Raw genomic sequence first — 19,199 nt, forward strand, 5'->3', positions numbered from 1 at the left:
CAAATAAAAAGAGTTTGGACTAGTAGGTACAGCAAAAAAGATCTAAGGATTAGAGAAATGTGTCAAAGAGTGGATTAATCAATCATTCAAAGACCAAGTGAAAGCAGAGGAGCAACAGATAAATATACAGAATGCACAAACAACCACACACAAGTCGGTGTGCCAGTTGTGGCATCTCACGACACCATAATGGCCTCGGAACCTCAGTGATATTTGCCTGAATTCTGGCAATTACTTGGCTCACTGTAGCTGTGGGCGGGAATGCATAATGGCAGATTGTATTACAGGGCAGAGTCAGTGTGGCATTGCTAATGGCCGATCAATACTGAAGCGGTTGGAGGCCAAGGCTGTTTTATGATTACAAATTAGTAGTGCAAGAATGAACTGCTACTCTGCAACAAATGACAAAAACAACACAATGCTTCAATCAGCAAAGCCGGATGGACTGTGTGTGAGAAAGGAAAGGTGATTTGGATACTTCTAATTCCACATAATCTTAAGTATTCAGGTCGTTCAGGTGTTAGACGAGGTGAATGTGTAACACTGAGAAGCTCTATATGTGTAGACAAAACTAAAGTGAGCAGCTAAGAGGAGCTGCTACTCATTTGGATTCCTATCCAAGCGAAATATTTTGGGTTATCACTGAGCACGTCTTGATTTAAGTATGTGCAATCATCTGGATATAACCATTTTCTTAGCCTGACATGATTACCCTGCTCTGCTTTCACATATTTCTTTTCTTAAATCACTATTAAGAGAAAAGAAAAAATTAACTGTTTCACTGCCGTGTGTAACTAAGGACTACACTGCAAGTATCGAAACTTTTACAAACTGACAGTTTGTGTCACCTGTATTGATATTTAATCCCATAGTGGGTCTCCACAGAACTTTATCTGTGCACAGGATACGTTCAAGCGTTACAGAAGTACAAACTCACGGCTTGCCACCAGATGAACCAGGCAGAGAGGAGGACAGCCCTGGGGCCCTCAGGTGAGACCGAGAGTCATACGCCACCTGGTGGGGGCAAAAGAGCGGACAAACCATTAACAGCTTGACAAGGACTTTATTTAAAAAATGCACCATGTGATTTCTTAATTAAACTAAAATTGTAGGTTAAATTGTAGGTAAATTGTATGCAAATTAATTAAACTAAATGTATTTATCTTTTTATTCTATGTGCTTTTAAGAGATGAAAATTTTGTGTGATATATGACATTATAATAGTTTGAAGAGGTCATTCCCCTATAAACCAGAATGTAACAACAGTCCGCTCTCTGAAAACCGTGACATGAGATGTTGTGAGCATGGTGCCTTTCCCCAGACTGATCACAGCGTGGTGAACTGGGCACTGCAGTGAACATCCTGCCTTAAGTTATGTTGTAGTCTTGTGAGAGCTCTGTGCAGAGGCTACACACTGTAGCTACATTACACAACATCCCTTGCACATCAACAAAAATGTGAATGTGAATGTCGAAGCTTCGTGGGCTGCAGGATGCTGTAAAAACTGATTGGGCTGCTTTGTGTTTACGTTTACGTCTCTGATGTTGGATGTGTTTACTGACACTGAAGACATGGACCATGTTGATGACAACCTTTTATCAGTAGCACGACAAAGGTTAGAATTTTGTGATCAGATTAAGATATTTTAATTACAAAACTTCTCCTCTCTGCGACTGTTCCTCTCTGTCAAAGTGAATTAGAGAATGTGAACATGTTAAGTCTGAGTGTGTAATGAATGCACCTGATAACAGAGAACACATTCTTCTATGTGCTACGGCAGTCAGAGGGTGAGATCTGAAGCTGAACTATTAATCAAATCTTGACAGGGAAGAACAATTTGGCCTTTACTCACCATGGGGCTTCGGGAGTAGGCGTTGGCTGCTGCGCTGATTTGTGGGGAAAGAGTTAGAGCCCCACCGAAGCCTCCTGGGCTGGCCAGCTCCCCGTTCAGTCCTGCGTGGGACACCACGCCAAAATGAGCCGGGTATGAACCGGGCACAGACATGGGACTGCGGAGAGCTGGGGAGGGAGGGAGGAGGGATTTAAGGGCGAAAAGAAAGTGGGGAATACATAGCACACAAGCACAACACAGTCACAGAGGGGCTGAGAAGAATGGAAATCTCTTTCTTTCATCAAACTTCATGTATTTATATACCTACAAAGTTTCAGGCCAGGGAGCTGTCAAGTATGACAATGGTCGCCACTGCTGGCCACGGAAGAACAGATAGTGGATAAGAGCCTTGCTCAGGAGCACAATGGTGACTCACTGTTTTCTTGTGGTTTTGAATATTCAAAATGCCAGTCCTATGGGCATTTGCTCTATTTAAATCTGTTTCAAACAAAATCATGAGAATATGGCACAAAATAGTAAACTATCTGCAACTAACTACTGCATGACTACGTAACAGTAATGTCATTTCATACACAAATGAGGAAATGGAAAAACAGAGGGACAAGAGGATATATGGCATGAAGGGCAGAAGAGGACTAGGTCCAAATCCCACCAGTGTCATGACAGCCTGATTCAATTGGTCCAGCTTGCTGGGTTTACTTTAAAAATTACACATGAGCTTTTATCGAGCAACTACATTAGAAAGTAAAATGGTAAGTGATGATGTCACCACATTACAGTTTTTGCCTGTTATGTTTCAGCAAGCTCCTTTTTCAACATTTACAATATTAAAAGTCAGATTTTTTTGGTTTTGAGATAAACTTCATGAAGCTCATTTAACAGTCAGGCGAGTCTCACCAAGGGGGTCTGCACTGGATGCTGCTTTGCTGACCAGACGAAGGCAGGAGGTGCTGGGACCAGGGGCTCCTGGGGCTCCTGGTGCTCCAGGGGTAAGGGCCTCACGGTGGGACGGGGATGGGGTGCCAGACTTGGACAACGGAGACTGGGACTTATCCATCTTTAGAGAAGTCAACCAAAAAATATAACAAACAAACGCACGGCTGATTAAACACATGGCTTATCATACTTACCCCCTCCTTCATTATACTAACCTCCAGTATGACTATCCGTCACTCTTGGACTAAGATAAATGAACAGACAAGACTGTCTTGGCACTGGAGCAGCAGCTGTAACAGCTACAGCTTTCTCTATCTGACAACCACTTAGCTTCTCAACATAGTTTAATAAGACAAGCATAAGTTACAGTACAATAGTTATGGGTGTACTAGTTTCAAGTGTTTTTATTCCAAAAGCAAAACAGCATGGTGAAACAGGATACCATTTTAATGCAAAAAAGGCTGAAAATCTTCAGTCTCATTAAACATGTTGAAAATTACTGTAATATATATAGATAAAATTAAAGTAATAATAATATAAAGAGAGAGTAGTCAGCAGAGTGCAGCAGCTCCCTGAGAATCCATCTGTCTTACCTGTGCCGGGTCCTTGGCCTTCCCTGGGGTGGGGCTGCGGGGGTTTGGGGTGGAGGGGGCCTCTCCTGTGTTTGAGGCACCTGGGAGCTCTTTCCTCAGGGTCGGGGCCCGGTCTAGCCCGTTCCCATGGGGGGAGTGAGGAGGGCTGCCTGCAGGAGAGTTGGGCTCCTGAATGACAAAGACAGATAGAAGATCGATCTGAGGTTCTGTGTAAACTTATGCTCATTTCTATCTTTTCAGTGTCAGAGGGTCACACAATGTTTCACTATTTTGTTGTTCCATTTCGGTCTTTCCCAGAAACCATTTTACAGCATTTCATCACTATGTCATTTTCTCTTTAAAGATAAGATTATTGCACTTACACTAGCATTCTGCAATTCTTTATTACTGACATTTTTGATGGGGGGGGGGGGGGGTTAATATAGTGTTTTTGCACATCACTTCCTATATGTTGCCAACAATAGAAGGTACCCAAGTATGTAATGCTGTTTAAACAGACATAGACCTTAACATGAATGCTGCCAACTCATTATTGATGCAACAGAAAATGATAATTTTCTGCTGGAAAATCCTTCCTGGTAATGTTATAAACTCAGCTCTATTACTCCACCTGGAATTCCTGGATGGTATTTCATTGTCTCACCCATACCTGAAGCAATGTGCCCCCACAAAAGCAGCCCAGAATAACCACATATTGTCTTTATAGTATACTATGTTGTATTTTTAGCCATCGTGGGTACATCCTTGTTCTGGATAACTATCCTGTTCCTTCTTTACTTTGCTTTAATATTCATTTTAAGCAAAAAAAAACAGCTGTCTCTCCCTGCGAGAGACAAACAAATCTCTTCTGTCAGCAACAGCTAAAAAGCAGGGTTCAGTAACTAGGCATAGTTTATGTTACAGTAGTAAAGTAAAATGCTGCGGATTCTTACTTAATGCATACAACATAACCACAAGTGTCCCGGTCTGTATTGTGATTTGTAAAGGAGCTCAGAGCTGAGGGAACATTACATGAAACAGTAGAGATTGTCACTGTCGCTGCTACAGAAGTGTATGGACCTGGAGATAATGTTGCTGTTACAGCTGCTTTCATCACTGGAGCCACTGTTGAGCCAGCGCTGCCTCCCGCAGAACAGAGTGCTGGAGTAAGCACTTCTCACTGGGTCACAGTGATCAGCACAGACATTTTAGTGCTTACATACACACACACACACGGGCGCTCACACTTGCACACACACACGCACGCACGCACGCGCGCACACACACACACACACACACACGATCATCTACTCAAATAACCACATACACACAGACGTTTACACACTCATGGACCAATACAGATGCACACACATACCCACAGGCTTGCATGGATGTTCAGTCTCTACAAAACACATGCACGCACACAGTCTTGTTCCTCTATACTTGTGAGGACACTCATTGACATAACACATTCCCCAGCCCCTTACTCTAATCTTAAAACCAAGTCTTAACAGCCCTTTGAAGTTGGTAGGACCTGAGGACCAGCCAAAATGTCCTAACTTCCCAAAACTGTCCTCACTCCCATGGTCTAAAACTCAAATTGGTTCTCTCAAGGATAGTTGTAGTACATGCACGCACACATACACCAGAGAAATCCTCTCCCTTTTTCCGACATTACCCACATTTGTCACATTTTTTTCTTTCTGCTTTTGTACCAGTTTCCAAATCACACAAGAGACCGGTTCCGCTTTTGTGTGCTATATCAAAATACAGAGGGCTTAGATAAAACATATTTTGGTACACTGCGTGAAGTATTTAAAGAACTAAAATATTCCAGGGGCATAAACGGCTTTGCATATATTAAATGAACCAGAGTGCAGTTATCTAATGAGAGAAGGGAGGAGAAAAGGGGGGGAGAGCAGGGTGAGAGAGGTGGGAAAGAAGGATCGAAAAGAAAAGGCAGTGGAGAGATGGAGGCTTCAAGAGGCTGGAAAGAGTAGAAAAATATGTACAGAAGAGGCAGATGAGAAGAGATAGGCAGACCAAGTATTTGTGAATGTGACTGTGTGTGTGTGTGTGTGTGTGCGTGCGTGCGTGCGTGCGTGTGCGTGCGTGTGCGTGCGTGTGTGTGGACTGGCACGGTTCACAAGTAGAGAACACAAACAGCGGCGGCTGATAATGAGCTTACATAGACGCTCTTCCTATTTACAAGAAGACTGCAGCGGAAAGCTGAACTAGCTACATACCTGCTGACTCGTTTCACATTTCACAGATCCACACACACACACACACACACACACACACACACACACATACACACACACACACACACACACACACACACAGACACACACACACACACACGCCGAGGTTCGTATAGATGACTGACATTAATAAAAGCAATCTAGCAAGCAAAACAAGAACTAAAATACGACGTGTTGTGTGTGTATGAGTGTAGAGCTGAAATGATTACGTGATTTGTGGGTCATCAAAAAATGAGGCTAATCTGCAGGTGTTTGATTGATTTATGTAATTTTCTAGCTTACTGATGGAAACTCCAGCTAAAAGCTACTTGCAGCTTTTCAGATGTGAAAATTTTCAATAATAAGAAAAAGAATATTTTTTTCAACAACTGTGAGATTATTCAATAATGGAAATAATTGTCTAAAATGGATGCTAAGCAGTGTACTGCAGCAGAAAACCGTATTTCAGCACCCTAAAAAAAAGACTAATCTAAAAAATCTGTGTCATTTTAAATGTACGCTTTATTTAGAATATTTTGATCGCTTTTATCTTACAAATGGGGAACGGACGCCACTCTCTCTCTCTCACTTCAAAGCCGCCAGACTCTGTTGACTGTACTTTTACCTTGTGCAACATGGGAGTTGCTGGACTAACGTTGCCTTGATCAACAAGCTTACACGTTAGTTCTGATCAGAACCAACAATTTAAAACACCAAAGGCACATAATGACACAAGCAAACTACCCGACTGAGGCAGCTCCAGTTTCCCATCTGAGATGAGCAATTAAGCATCACACCACATGCGGTGCAAGGTGAAGCGTTAAAAATATACTAAATAAAGCATACACTTAAACTGATGTTTGTGATGTTTGTGCCCCTGTTCACAATGGTACATTGCCTAGCATTCGTACACATACCCCTGCCTGTTTCTTCAAACTGAAGACATACAGAACGACATCTACTGTGGGTAATACACTGGCTATGGGTAAGCAATTCATACAACCCCATTTCAAGTAAGCTGAACTATCCCTTTAGATCCATTAATTTTTTAGTACAGCAAGACTATGCTTATTCTTGGGCAATTACCCAATTATGTGTACTTGTGGCTTTCTCTAAAACACAGCCACATGGGGCACACTTATCAAAAACGGTGAAACTTAGCCGGAAACTAAATGAGGCAAAAATGAAGATGACCATCTTTCAAAAAAAAAGAGCAAATCTCTCTCAAAAGATTACAAGGGCACAAAAATGAAACAATGAATTTGTCAGTTAAAATCAAAATAAAATGAATTCAAACTAATCTCTCTCTCTGTCTCACACTCACACACACACACACATCTGCGTGTTAAATTGAACTATCGACAGCCAGACAGACAGGGTTATGCAGAGGGCGGAGGGAGGTCCCAAGCTGTGGCAAGTACAGCTATAGTTATTCCCCAGAGCAATGGTCCTCCCAATGCTGGTTTCATGCTTTATTCATGTGTGGGCTGCAACAGTGTCAGAGAGCTTCTGCCAGATAAAGGCTGCTTGTAACTTGTGACTTTGTAAGGAAATCAAAGATATTTTATGTAACACTGATGTGCAGCTCTTGCACAAGGACGAAGCTGTGAGGCGGCGTGTGGGAGAGTGTGTCAACTGTGAGTTTTGTGAGTGATTTAGATATTTTCCATAGTAGAGATGGAAAATTGTGAGTAAACACAGGTAGTGAAGGCAATATACTTTTTAAAGATGTAAGAAAAGCTATTCACTATTTTGTGATGGGACATTTTCTGACTTTTGCAAGTGTAGTCACCAGTGTATGACGTTTCTGGGAGACTGGCCCATTAATCCACTTTGCCATTAAACAATGATGAGACAAAGTAACCCACATATCCCTGATGGCTCACCACTGCTCCACTTTGCTGACTGATACTGGGCAACCAAATATCATAAATCTTTTACTAATAAAAACCAGGCATGGCCACAGATTATTTTATATAAATTTCCAATTAGCTTTACAGGTGATGTTATTTAGATACTTTTGAGATAAAGCTGTTCACCTCAAAAGGATATGCTAAACCTGCAGTAACTGATCTTTTGGACTTATGGGAGTAAAACATTGGCATATTGTCACCTTTTAAGTCAATATAGCAAACTTGCTCGCAAAGTTGCTTATTCATCTAGCAGACACGGAGAAACACTAGCATTCATTTGGCGTCGTGTTTCTGGCCACCTCTCTAATTTATTCTCCTTTTAACTCTGTTTTGTTCTTCACCAACTTCTGAGGGAAACATTTGGTTCTTTAGCTGCTATGCGCTCCAATATGTTCACCAGGTAGTTGCTAACTTTGTCTGTCTGCCATGTCAGACTGATCAGGGTGTATACAGTGGGATAATGAGGCTGATGAGACCAGTGAGAGCAAACCAAACAGTAAAATTGTTGGCTGTTAAAAAAACAAACAATAAGCTTGAAGTTGCTAAAATGCTGTCAAGTCAGGCGGTAATTCTGTGTAGGTTCATCACTAGAAGAGACTCTTTCACATGAAAAAAGACATGTGATCTACTATCAATATAAATCATTTATTACAGCTACTTTAAATATGTCAAAAATCATTTAAATACAGACTTACTTCATTGGAGACGTCCACTACAAGATTGTCTTCACTCTTGTCTCCATCACTGTCCTGCGGAGCAAAGAAGACATGAGAAAGATAAAATAGGGTCCAGATTTCTCCATATGCATAAAGATAAGACAGCTGTTTTGTTAGATGTTTTTTTCCCACTATTGCCCACAGAAACAGTATACTGGATGTGTACATAGAGAACTTTAATAATAAAGAGAGAAAGACACACAAGTCCACACACGGGTCGATATATCAATATCTCAGGCAGCTCTTTGCTTCCTTCCACTCGCTGTCCACCATGCAACATTTAACACAGGGATAGTACACACCATATATTCTCACCAAACATCTCCCTCATACAAACACTACTTCGATCTCTCACACACAGACACACACTGTTGCTCTTTCTCCATCTATAGCACATTTTCACTCTTCGTCTAGCCATCTCTCTCTCTCTCTCTCTCTCTCTCTCTCTCTCTCTCTCTGTCTCTCTGTCTCTCTCTCTTTCTGTCTCTGTCTCTGTCTCTCTGTGTCTCTGTCTCTCTCTCTCTCTCTCTCTCTCTCTTTCTGGGGGTGAGAACGATGGCACTTTGTCACCATGGCAACAGTGCTTTGATGTGATCATGGCCTGATATTCCTATTGACATCAGTGTGGAGTGACATCAGTACCTAATTATACAGAGCCAAAACAGGGCTATGTCTACAGTCTATTCCTAGAGCAAAAAATACAGAGACAGACTGAGAGAGGAGGCACAGTGAAACAGAGAGACAGAGAGAAAAGGCTAAATGGAGAAAGAGGGAGAAAATTAGAAATGAGAGATGGAATACAAATGAAAAGAAAACAGGAAGAAGACAGAGAGTGAGAGGGGGGAGTAGAGAAACTGAGAGACGGTGATAAAGAGGGAGAGAAATGGGAGCCGTAATGCGGTTCGACAGACAGAAAAAGAGGAAAAACATTCAGAAAGTGGAAAAACTATCTGTGCTTGTTCTTCCTCTGAACTAATGGGAAGATTTGGACTGTTGTTGCTGATGCCAAACTGATTTAGCTGGAGGCCATCTTGCACAGACAGACTCCCACTGTCAATCAATTCTCCAGACTGCAAACACACAGCCATCTAATGCATTACAGCTATCTGCCTTGGCCGTCTCTCTGCTGGCATTACATCGCCTGTGGCTCCCTGCTCTTCCCCGTTGGGCCCATCCAAACCAAACAAGACTCTAATTGGCCATGGGCCCCTCACCCCTGTGTGGCCTATAATGTCACGGGCAATGCCACACACACACACACACACACACAAAACCACACACAGGCACATGCACGTTGTGACGTCTTTGGCGTGTATACGAGGCTTTCTATTTTGTAAAACCGTATCAGTAGCACTGTTAATTTAATTCAATTTGAATTATTTTTGCATTTACAGGGAAACATGTTTCCTTACTGTACATATGATAATAAACACTTTGAATCCTTGAATCCTTGAATATACATATTCTATGTTTATTTTCTCTTGTTATATCCTGTATGTGCTGCTGGAACTACTCCGTTTCCTTCAAAGCATCAAAGCTCAACTTACTGTATCTCATGTTATAAGGAAGAGGACACACACAAACACGTACGTAGGAGTGTGGCGGAAGGGGCTCTTTGTCATCACAGCGCCTCCTCTTTGCCTCAGCTCCTCCCTGTGAGGAGGAGTAGCCTCCTGACGGGCCCTGGCGCTCCTCAGCGGGCTGACTGTCTGTTGATGACACTGACTTACTCTGGAGAAAGACAAGGACACAAATAAAAGTATGAGCACACCAACTAATACTGCCACAGAAAAGACAGGTGATGAAAGCTTGGGTGAAGAAATCGGGAGACACATCTGACAGAGAAATGTAACAACAGACAACTGAGTACATCTTTTCACAAACGAAGCACAACACATAAAACAGACCGGCGTACGGGAACAATGTGAAGTAACATGCACACGCACTCATTCTGTGGACATAAGCTCAGGGAAAGACAAGGAAAAGCACACTGGACAGTAACAAACATTTACAGAAAGCTCCATAAAAACACACATGATGACATAACACACACACACACACACACACATACAACAAGAACAGCAGACGTAAGCACAGGTTAAGACGTAGCCATAGAAGCACACAAGACAGCCTATAAAGCTAATTAGTGCTCTCCCCGCGACACACCAGTCGTCATGTAAAATATGACTCTCATTATTGGGCAATAAAGCTGTGCAGGCATATTTACAATACAGCCTGGCCTGGTGCTCAGCTTTCAGAAAAAGCCGATCAAAGCATTGTGTTGCTTTTGCATTGGCGCAGCGGCCAGAGGTTCGGTGAGGGCCACTTGTCATTCTCTGTCCCCCTGTGGGGAGGACAAGAACAGTGAGGGTTTAACACACCAATGAGTCACACAGGAAGGAGCCCACAGGGCTGACAGGAAGGAGCGCTGGACAGAGGGCAGGACAAACCACACAATGGACCTCAGTGCAGCTCAACAAACTTCCCACTCTTCTTTCTTCTTCTTCTCCACCTCCGCCTTCTTCCCTCTTCTCCTAACTTCCTCTCGCTGTCCCTTTCTTCCCCTCCATTTGAAATTCCAACTTGTTTTACTGGTGCGTGGCTCGCTGACAAATGCCAATTGATATGCATCTCTCCCCTGCCTTCTCTCCGTCCCGTTCCCCTCCCCTCCCAAACGCTGTAATGCTTGGCCAAGTTCAGCAGGAACCTCAACTCATATGAGAAATATTTTCCTGGTGCTTAACAATCAGCATTGTGTTTAACAATTAAATTATGCTAAGGGTTTCATTGCAGATAGAGGGAGAGAGAGGGAGGGAAAGTTAAGTCAGTAGCGCTCTTAAATCATTTTCATTTCGCAATAAAAGCCAGAACAAAGACTCGCTGGCATTTTTTTAACAACCTTTCCCTCCCTGTTTTTCTTGTTTTTTTTCCCCCTTCCTCTTTAGTCTCTCTCTCTCTCTCTCTCTTTCTCCTTTTCCAATTTCACTCTCCATCTCCCTCTAACCACCTCTCCCCTCCCTCTCTCTGCGTGTTATCAACAGTTACACTGATGAAGGCCAGCTGTCCATTGCAGCCAGTACAGTAAGGAAGTGTTCATACGGCTTCCATAAAGCAGCCACGGAGAACAGGACAAATCATAGACGTCCGCTGAATTTCAATAAGCCCAGTTGCACCGCATTAATTCTCCAGGCGATTACGGGGACTTTTAACTACAATGACATAAAATATGTGCAAAACCTGTGAGGCAAGATTAATACCTGTATACATTACATGTTTCACTGCATGTTGATTTAGTCTTTTCGAAGGATGGATGTTGTTTTTTCCCCCCCATCAATCATCGTAACTTGAGTCACCATCCTGTCACATCTCACCTTCACACCTAATTTAGAAACTGTTGTATCTGAACTTCAAACAGCTCGGTTTGAATAACTGAACACTGACAAAGCTTCTTATTGTACCTACGGAATAAGATGCTGGACATAAGCGGACTGTCAAAACATATTTTCTAGAGGTCAAGGTGTCAAGATGCTGTCTTTGAAGTGACAACACTAAAACAAAACAGCCATGGACTGTTCAGATTGTTCTTCCATTCATAATGAAACACATCTTGGTTTTTTGGTACTGTGGATTCACTAGTTAATAGAATGCACACAAAAAAAAACAACCACAACCCCACCCCCCACCCCAATCACCTGCCCTACAGTGCTGGCAGTAGTGCACGTCTGCACCAAATATTAACGATACAACGGAGCTGACTCTGTTGGGAAACATCTTCTCAAATGGATCTCAGTGGTGTGATCTGTTATAACACATATGGTGCCTCTTGACATCAGACATTAAGGGGCCTCCTGTTGGTGATATTTTAGGTACTGGATGCGTAGTATACTCAAATAAACATTTTTAAGCAAGAGCGGTTTGTTTCTACAGACACTAGCTGGTATGCTTTGGGAAGTATTTGCCATTAACTGGGTTTTAATCCTTTCACTTGTTCTGTAAATCTTATAGATTACCAGAACATTTGTGGTGCTGATAAACAAACAGTTGCTCGTTCATCCATTCACTCAATTTGTACTTTCTTCCAGATAACAGCGAAATGCTGTGAGCTCAGATTTTAGTGTGATGTAGAAAACCTTGAGAGGCTCAAGGTTGATAGCACCGAGCAGCTATTGTGCTGGTGTTGAGCTGTGCTACTCCTGGCTGAGCTCCAGCAGTACACAGCCTTTTTTAGAGGCCACTTTACAGTGCGTCTCCATTTCCCTCAGTTTATCACTGTCACATGTACACACACACACACACACATTGAATATACTGAACGCACTACACAACTACTCACCCTGCTGGGTGCTCCCTCTGGGATGGGGCAGAGAAAGGTAAGGAAAGTGAACAAGAGTAGAGAGAAAAGACAGAGTGAGGGAGAGGAGTAAAGGGGAAAAGAGAGAAAGTTTGACGTCAGTCCCGATTATAATAACAACAGTCCCCCCAGTCAGCCAAGGTTAGGCTGAACTACGACTGCTCCTCTCTAATAAAGATACAAACCCGCTATTGTGCCTGATTCCAGTCTCCTCTCTATCTTTCCCTCGCTCTGTTCTAAAACCAGACAAAGCTCGCTGTCTTCCCCTGCTGCCTCTTTCAACGCTCACTATCTTTTCACTCATTCTTCCTCTCGTATGTAGGAACAGAAACACACACACAGCTGCGGACATGCATAAGCTCTCACACAGATGCTTAACACGCCAATATGAACACACTAATCTCTCTATCTCTCTTCCTTTCTACTCTCACTCATTCCTTCTTTTCTTTTTTATAGCTCTGGGTTTATTCATGAGAAAGTCTCTCTTGGCTTGGTGCCTGAAACACAGCGCAAAGATAAGATATTCTATCGGGGTGAATAAAAGTTTATTTCTCCTGCATTTACACAGGCGCCATGAATACGTCTGTCCATATTATGACAGCAATCTAAACAAGGAAGTTCAAATTCAGTCCAAAAGGTGACTTTCTGTACAAATTACACCTTTGCCTGCTAAAAAATGTATGGTATTGCTTTGCATTTTCTCTTTTCTTAAATGATAGAATTATTTATTTTTTTGCTCTGCAGCTGTTTTGTGACTATTCTAGCACAAAACATTAAAATGAAATAAAAACACAAATGCACACACGCACATGCAGCAAAAACAAACATCTTATGAAGAAAAAGATCATTCTTGCATTTGTGATATCTGATGATTTGACTCTGGATAATTTCTTACAGTTACCTCACTTGTGTTCCACTTAAACGTCTTCTCAATATGTTCAATAGTGTAAATGATTTTGAATAATCAAACTTTGTGTACACTGACCCGAAGCAAAAGCAAGTACAATGATTTATATATATAATGATGTATATAATATGCTATTGACTGTAAGTTGCGAGAAAAGAAAGACGATCTAGATTAAGATAGATAAGGATTAAAAGTCTACAGTTTTTCACCTCTGAGATGTTCGGGGTCAAGGTGGTTGCGCTCATCTTTCGAGGCGAGGTGGGCTGAGACCCCAAGTGCTCCGGTCAGCGCCAGGAGCCCTGAGCCCCCCGCGCCCAGGGACAGGCCCGATGGGTGTGGTGTCAGGGGGATGCCAGGGGCGTGGTGAGACAGGTGCTGGAGCTGCTGCTGCTGTGGCCACAGGGAAAGGAGGGAGCCGGGAGGGAGGGGTCGGAGAGGGATGGTGTCATACAAGGCGGTGGGTAGTTAGAAAAAAAATCAGGGTAAAGACGAAATATAGGAAATAAGTAGGAGAAAGTGACAAAGAACAAAGGAGAAGGCGGAGGGGAAAGTTAGGAGGGAGGAAGTGGGGGTGCCAGAGATAGGTGAAGGGGGGGGTTAGATGAAATGAAATCCACAAAGAAAGCTCAACAGTGAGAGAGAAAAATAAGATGAAGGAAGATAGGATGTTACATGGATTAGTGGATTAAGATGTGAGAAAGATGGACACCAAGGCCAAGAAAGAGGAAAAGGAAAGACAGGGAGGACACAGGGAAGTGAAGTGCAGTAAAGGAAGTGGAGATGGGAAGAAGGCAAAAAGGAAAACAGTGAAGCAATGAATGGGATTTATTATGAAGGAAAAGGGAGAGGAGGAAAATGGAGAAAGAAGCCAATGGAAAACACAGAGGGTAAAAGAGATGGAAGAAAATGTTTGAGTCAGAGAGTAAATGATGGGGAGGAACAGAGGGAAATCATGGTGAAAGCAATGAAAAGTGAAGGAGAATTAGATGAGCAGGAGGGAGAAGATAGGTAGTGAGGGTAAACGAGCACAGGAAGAGGGAGGGAAAGTGTGCAGTGGAGAGAGCAAAAGATAAGACATAGAAAAAAAACAATGGGAGAGGAGAAATGAGGACAGGGCCATAGTAAGAGGAAGAGAATGATAAAAGATTACAAAAGGAAAGATGAGAAAATCCAGAAGGAAAATGAACAGAAAGACAAAGAATAAGCGGAAAAAGAAGATGATGGGGGACGGAGAGAGTGGAGAGTAAAGGAGCAGCTACAGATAAAGAAAGGCTATTATCCTGAAGGGAGCATTATGATGTGTTTTTGTGTGTTGCTTTGTCAAGCTGGTGTGTTCGGCACACACACACCCACGCAGGCACACACCTTAGAGACAGCAGTGTTTGTAGTGCTGGGAGGAACAAAGGGCTTTAAGTAGACGGTAATGTGATCAGTGCTCCGACAAGGTCTGGAAAGCCCCATCTACTAGAGCACTCAGGAGCATCCGTGTGTCTGTGTGTGTGCACATACAAAAATACATATATGCAGACACAAGCCTGGGTTGTATACTATGTTGTCCTATGTCAGTGGATCAAGTGCTATTAAATGCAAGTGTGGAGTTTGAGAACCTGAGGTGTAATTAATTCAGTGTACACCACATTGTTGTTGTGCAGCACAGTAAGTGGACAGTAATGTGATCAGTGCTTTGACAACATTAGAACTGACTGATCTGATTTCTTTCTCGTCTTAAACATGTTTGAGAAGAGGCAAAGAGACATAAGCTGCCATGGCTAGTTCACGTTCTATATATTTCTCTATACTATCGGCAACTAATTTAACACCTAGATGCTGGGAGCTTTATAAACTGCTGCAGTTGTCGCTGCTACAACTTATTCATTCGGTTTTATAGAACAGGAACACTCTGGATGAGATGCTGATTAACAGCTGATTGTGACAGGTTGGCTCTGTCTGTATAGAGTACATGAAGGACATATCAATAATTAAGCCTTCAAAAGGCCAGTTTTCATATAGAAAACAAACCCTTTGATATTGTACATTAGCTGCGTTAATAGCTATGAAAGATCTCCAGCATTTGCAAGTGAAATCGTAGCTGCCTGACTGAATCTAGATTGAGCTTAATCAACATCACCATCTGGGCCACAAACAGTAAATGTAAACATCTTGAGTGATTTTTATGTTAATGCCTCACCTATTTGACAATAATTTTTTTCTGATCTGCATATTTATAGACCAGTGATGAAATAATTCTATCAGCTGACTCATCAGTGCCGATTGGTGGGAGCATGCTTATAGTTGATATGTGCAAATGCGTGTGCGTGTGTGTGTTGTCATGGCGAATGGAGGTGACTCACCCCGATAATGGCATTGAGTTCAGCCATGGTGACTTGTTTGGCCCTCTCCACTGCTTGAACCACCTGTTGCTGGTGCTACACACGCAGACACACACACACACACAGAGTATATAAACACACATACACATTCAACGCCACAGAAAGAAGAGGAGAAAGGCAGGATACAATGCATTATTATCCATGCTGGATGTTACAGCATATAGTGCTAAGTAAAAATAATGTATATTTGCATGTACAGTCAGTTTTCAATACAGCAGGAACCATCTCATGAGCCAAACTCTCGTATTGTGACTACAGGGTCTATAAATGTATATGTCTTGATTGAGCAGCCATGCATTGAGACAACACAAACACTGACAAAAAACAAAGAAAAGTCACACAAACAGAAACACACATTCTGTACATACAGCCAGACACACACACACACACACACACACACACACACACACACACACACACACACACACACACACACACACTCAAAGCCACACTAACTGAAATCTCAGTTCTGTTTACACAAAATCCCCCGTCAGTAATCAGTCACACAAATGCAAATATGCATGTGTGCAGAAGTGCGCGCGCAGACGCAGACACACACGCAGACACAGAAACAGAAACAGACACACACACACAGACACAGACACAGACACAGACACAGACACAGACACACACACACACACACACACACACACACACACACACACACACACACAGTGTCAATATTGATCAAACTGAGCTGTGACCATCCTGTCTCCAGGGAACACACTCAACAGTGCACATTCACAGACAAAAAGAAGTGTGTCTGCAGGTTTGCAGTCGAATTTATACACACACATACAACCAGTGCACACACAAAAACAGCACACATACACACACACACACATACAACCAGTGCACACACAAAAACAGCACACATACACACACACACACACATACAACCAGCGCACACACGAGAACAGCACACATACACACACACAAATACAGAATAGTGTAACTTTAACTTCAATAATCCTCTTCTAACTTATTTAGGTTGTATTAAGCAGATATAAATTAAAATAGCTTTAAGAAGCAAATAATGGAGACACACACACACAAAGAAATGGTTATAATGTTGCTGAATGATAAGAGGGCCCAAAGCAAAATTTAAGAAGGGACTATATTTAATTTAAAGATAATGGAATCTAAATGTTGAAAACAATCTAATGTGATATTACTCTTAAAGTCAGAGAGCCTCCTTAATTAAATCTTATACAGTTGTCATTAGTAGCTCTGTATTGTTTCCAGTGACACAGATACGTGTGGGGATTTGTTTAAGGTCAGTATTCACCTTGTATGGATTATTGTGGTACAAAACCACTGGACCACATGTGACGCACCTCACACCACATGTTCACACAGTGAGACATTAAATCATTAGTGCCACAGAGATCAGCTGACGTGATGTTTCAAAAACAGAAAAAGCTGCTTGAATCATGACGCAATGATGTTAATTGTATTCACCAGAATAATAAACCATCTTTGTCAGTGTTTTTTATATATATACACTGTTGCCCATAAAGTTGGAATAATTGTTCAATACCCCCAATTTTGTTAAAGCCTGAATACACAGTTTGCAAATGTTAATTGTGGTTTAAATTTCACTGTGATATGTTTGGAAGAGTTTGATCAATAAAGTTGAGAAGATATACACTTTATTTATCTAGAATAAATCACATTGTCACAATCATTTCATGAGAAGAGGTAAAAAACATTTTATTCCAACTTTATGGGCAACAGTGTGTGTATGTATATATATATATATATACACACACATATATAGTTATGACATGATGACTGAGAGTTTGTTTTTCATCTAACTGATATAGATAATTCCCTCATTCTAACATCGTTGTGCCCTCATTTCAATTATGAGCCAATTTTTTTTTGTGCCAACAAAGCAATGAACAATAAAAAGGACTGAGCTCTATCTAGCTTATTCAGCAGGTTGTAAACCAGTCCCACCCTTGTGCAATAATTAGCCAAATTTACAAGTTTGCTTTGATTTCTTTTAGCTAATGACTTTACAAATGTTGTGCTTAATTAAGATATATTTGGTAAAATGGGGGTTTGATAAGGTATCAATAGATTTGTGGATTGATTTGCTTTTCAAACACAGAGGCTTAAAAGCAGCTTGCAATAATTGAGATTAAATGCCCACACAGGAAATTGACAAGAAATTCCTGAAAGCTGATGAGCTCTGTTGCACACTGTTTTAAAAGATTTATGTTGATTAACACTTTTGTGTGGTAAATTAGAGGTAGTGCATGTTTAATATCTACACCTTTAATAGTAATGTAATCCACACTACAAACTACAGCTTCACAATGGTGGCAGAAGTGCTCTGATCTAAAGATCCTGAGTAAAAATAGCAATACCAAAGTGTAGAAATACTCAGTTATTAATAAAAATCATGCATTTAAACTTAAAAGTACATGTACTTGAGTACAGAACTTAAGTAAATATAATTAGTTACTTTCCACCATTGCAGCCTCAAAATTGACGTTGATGTAATGTTGAATCAACACATCTGACACAGTTTCAGCCATGAATGACATTTTTTCACTTTTTTTTGTTGCCTATTAGAGTGTATTACATTGCAATTCATTGGAAATCTTTCTGTTATTTTACACTTTATTCAGCTTGAGCACACATATTACTGATTTGTCAATTAAACGAAAACTTCTGAATTTCTATTTTCTCTTTAACTTGCTTGGTGCGCAATATTCTGGTCTATTTATTATTCTGAATGCAAAGAAAATGTGATATAAATCTGGGCTGTGAATAATTGGCTCCTGATTGTGTGTGTGTACATTTTGTGTTTAGGCGTGCGTGTGTGTGGCTGGCAATGGTGACACTTACCTCTTGAGAGAGGAAAGGGATGATCTGAGCGCAGATGGCACTGAGACGCTTGACAATCTCTGCCTGTGATTAGAAAGAAAGAGAGACAGAAGGAGAGAGGAAGGGATATATGATCATGTCGCTAAGCGTAAGGTAATAAGTACACAATGAACAGAGCATATGATGAACCTTTACAGCACATTAAGCCTTTGCTGCATTAAAAAACCTTTCTAATGAGCAGGGACTTTGGTCAGTGACAACTCTGAGACTAAGAGAAGACAAATGTGGGAAATGTGGGAGTGAACGGCAGAGGTGGAAGGATGGAGGCAGCACTGGGGCTCCAGTCATCATCTGGTCTTTTAGCACCATCACACTCTCATTTGGCTTGTTCTCACATGCTCTTACCTACTTCATTCTTCTTCTCTTTCTCCTTCTCACACACACAAACATGTGAGCAAACAAACACACATTCACAAAAAGC

General features: G+C 41.6%; 1 protein-coding gene across 2 annotated transcripts in view; it reads right to left on the reverse strand.

Moving 5' to 3' along the window:
- The window catches only part of tle2b (TLE family member 2, transcriptional corepressor b), a 78,503-nt gene that overhangs the window by 9,119 nt on the left and 50,185 nt on the right, over positions 1 to 19,199 (reverse strand). Inside the window, exons 5-14 of one of the 2 annotated variants that reach the window (XM_070831661.1) lie at positions 18,740 to 18,802; positions 15,842 to 15,916; positions 13,700 to 13,877; positions 12,566 to 12,582; positions 9,823 to 9,963; positions 8,212 to 8,265; positions 3,382 to 3,549; positions 2,750 to 2,909; positions 1,853 to 2,019; positions 938 to 1,014 (exon numbers count right to left, since the gene is read on the reverse strand). In XM_070831661.1, the coding sequence (XP_070687762.1) occupies positions 938 to 1,014; positions 1,853 to 2,019; positions 2,750 to 2,909; positions 3,382 to 3,549; positions 8,212 to 8,265; positions 9,823 to 9,963; positions 12,566 to 12,582; positions 13,700 to 13,877; positions 15,842 to 15,916; positions 18,740 to 18,802 (1,100 nt within the window). Of the gene's footprint in view, positions 1 to 937; positions 1,015 to 1,852; positions 2,020 to 2,749; positions 2,910 to 3,381; positions 3,550 to 8,211; positions 8,266 to 9,822; positions 9,964 to 12,565; positions 12,583 to 13,699; positions 13,881 to 15,841; positions 15,917 to 18,739; positions 18,803 to 19,199 lie in introns of both variants that reach the window. The other variant, XM_070831660.1, reaches the window with a different exon arrangement.

The sequence above is a fragment of the Pempheris klunzingeri genome, chromosome 6 (assembly GCF_042242105.1).
Source record: "Pempheris klunzingeri isolate RE-2024b chromosome 6, fPemKlu1.hap1, whole genome shotgun sequence".
In the NCBI taxonomy this organism is placed as follows: domain Eukaryota; kingdom Metazoa; phylum Chordata; class Actinopteri; order Acropomatiformes; family Pempheridae; genus Pempheris; species Pempheris klunzingeri.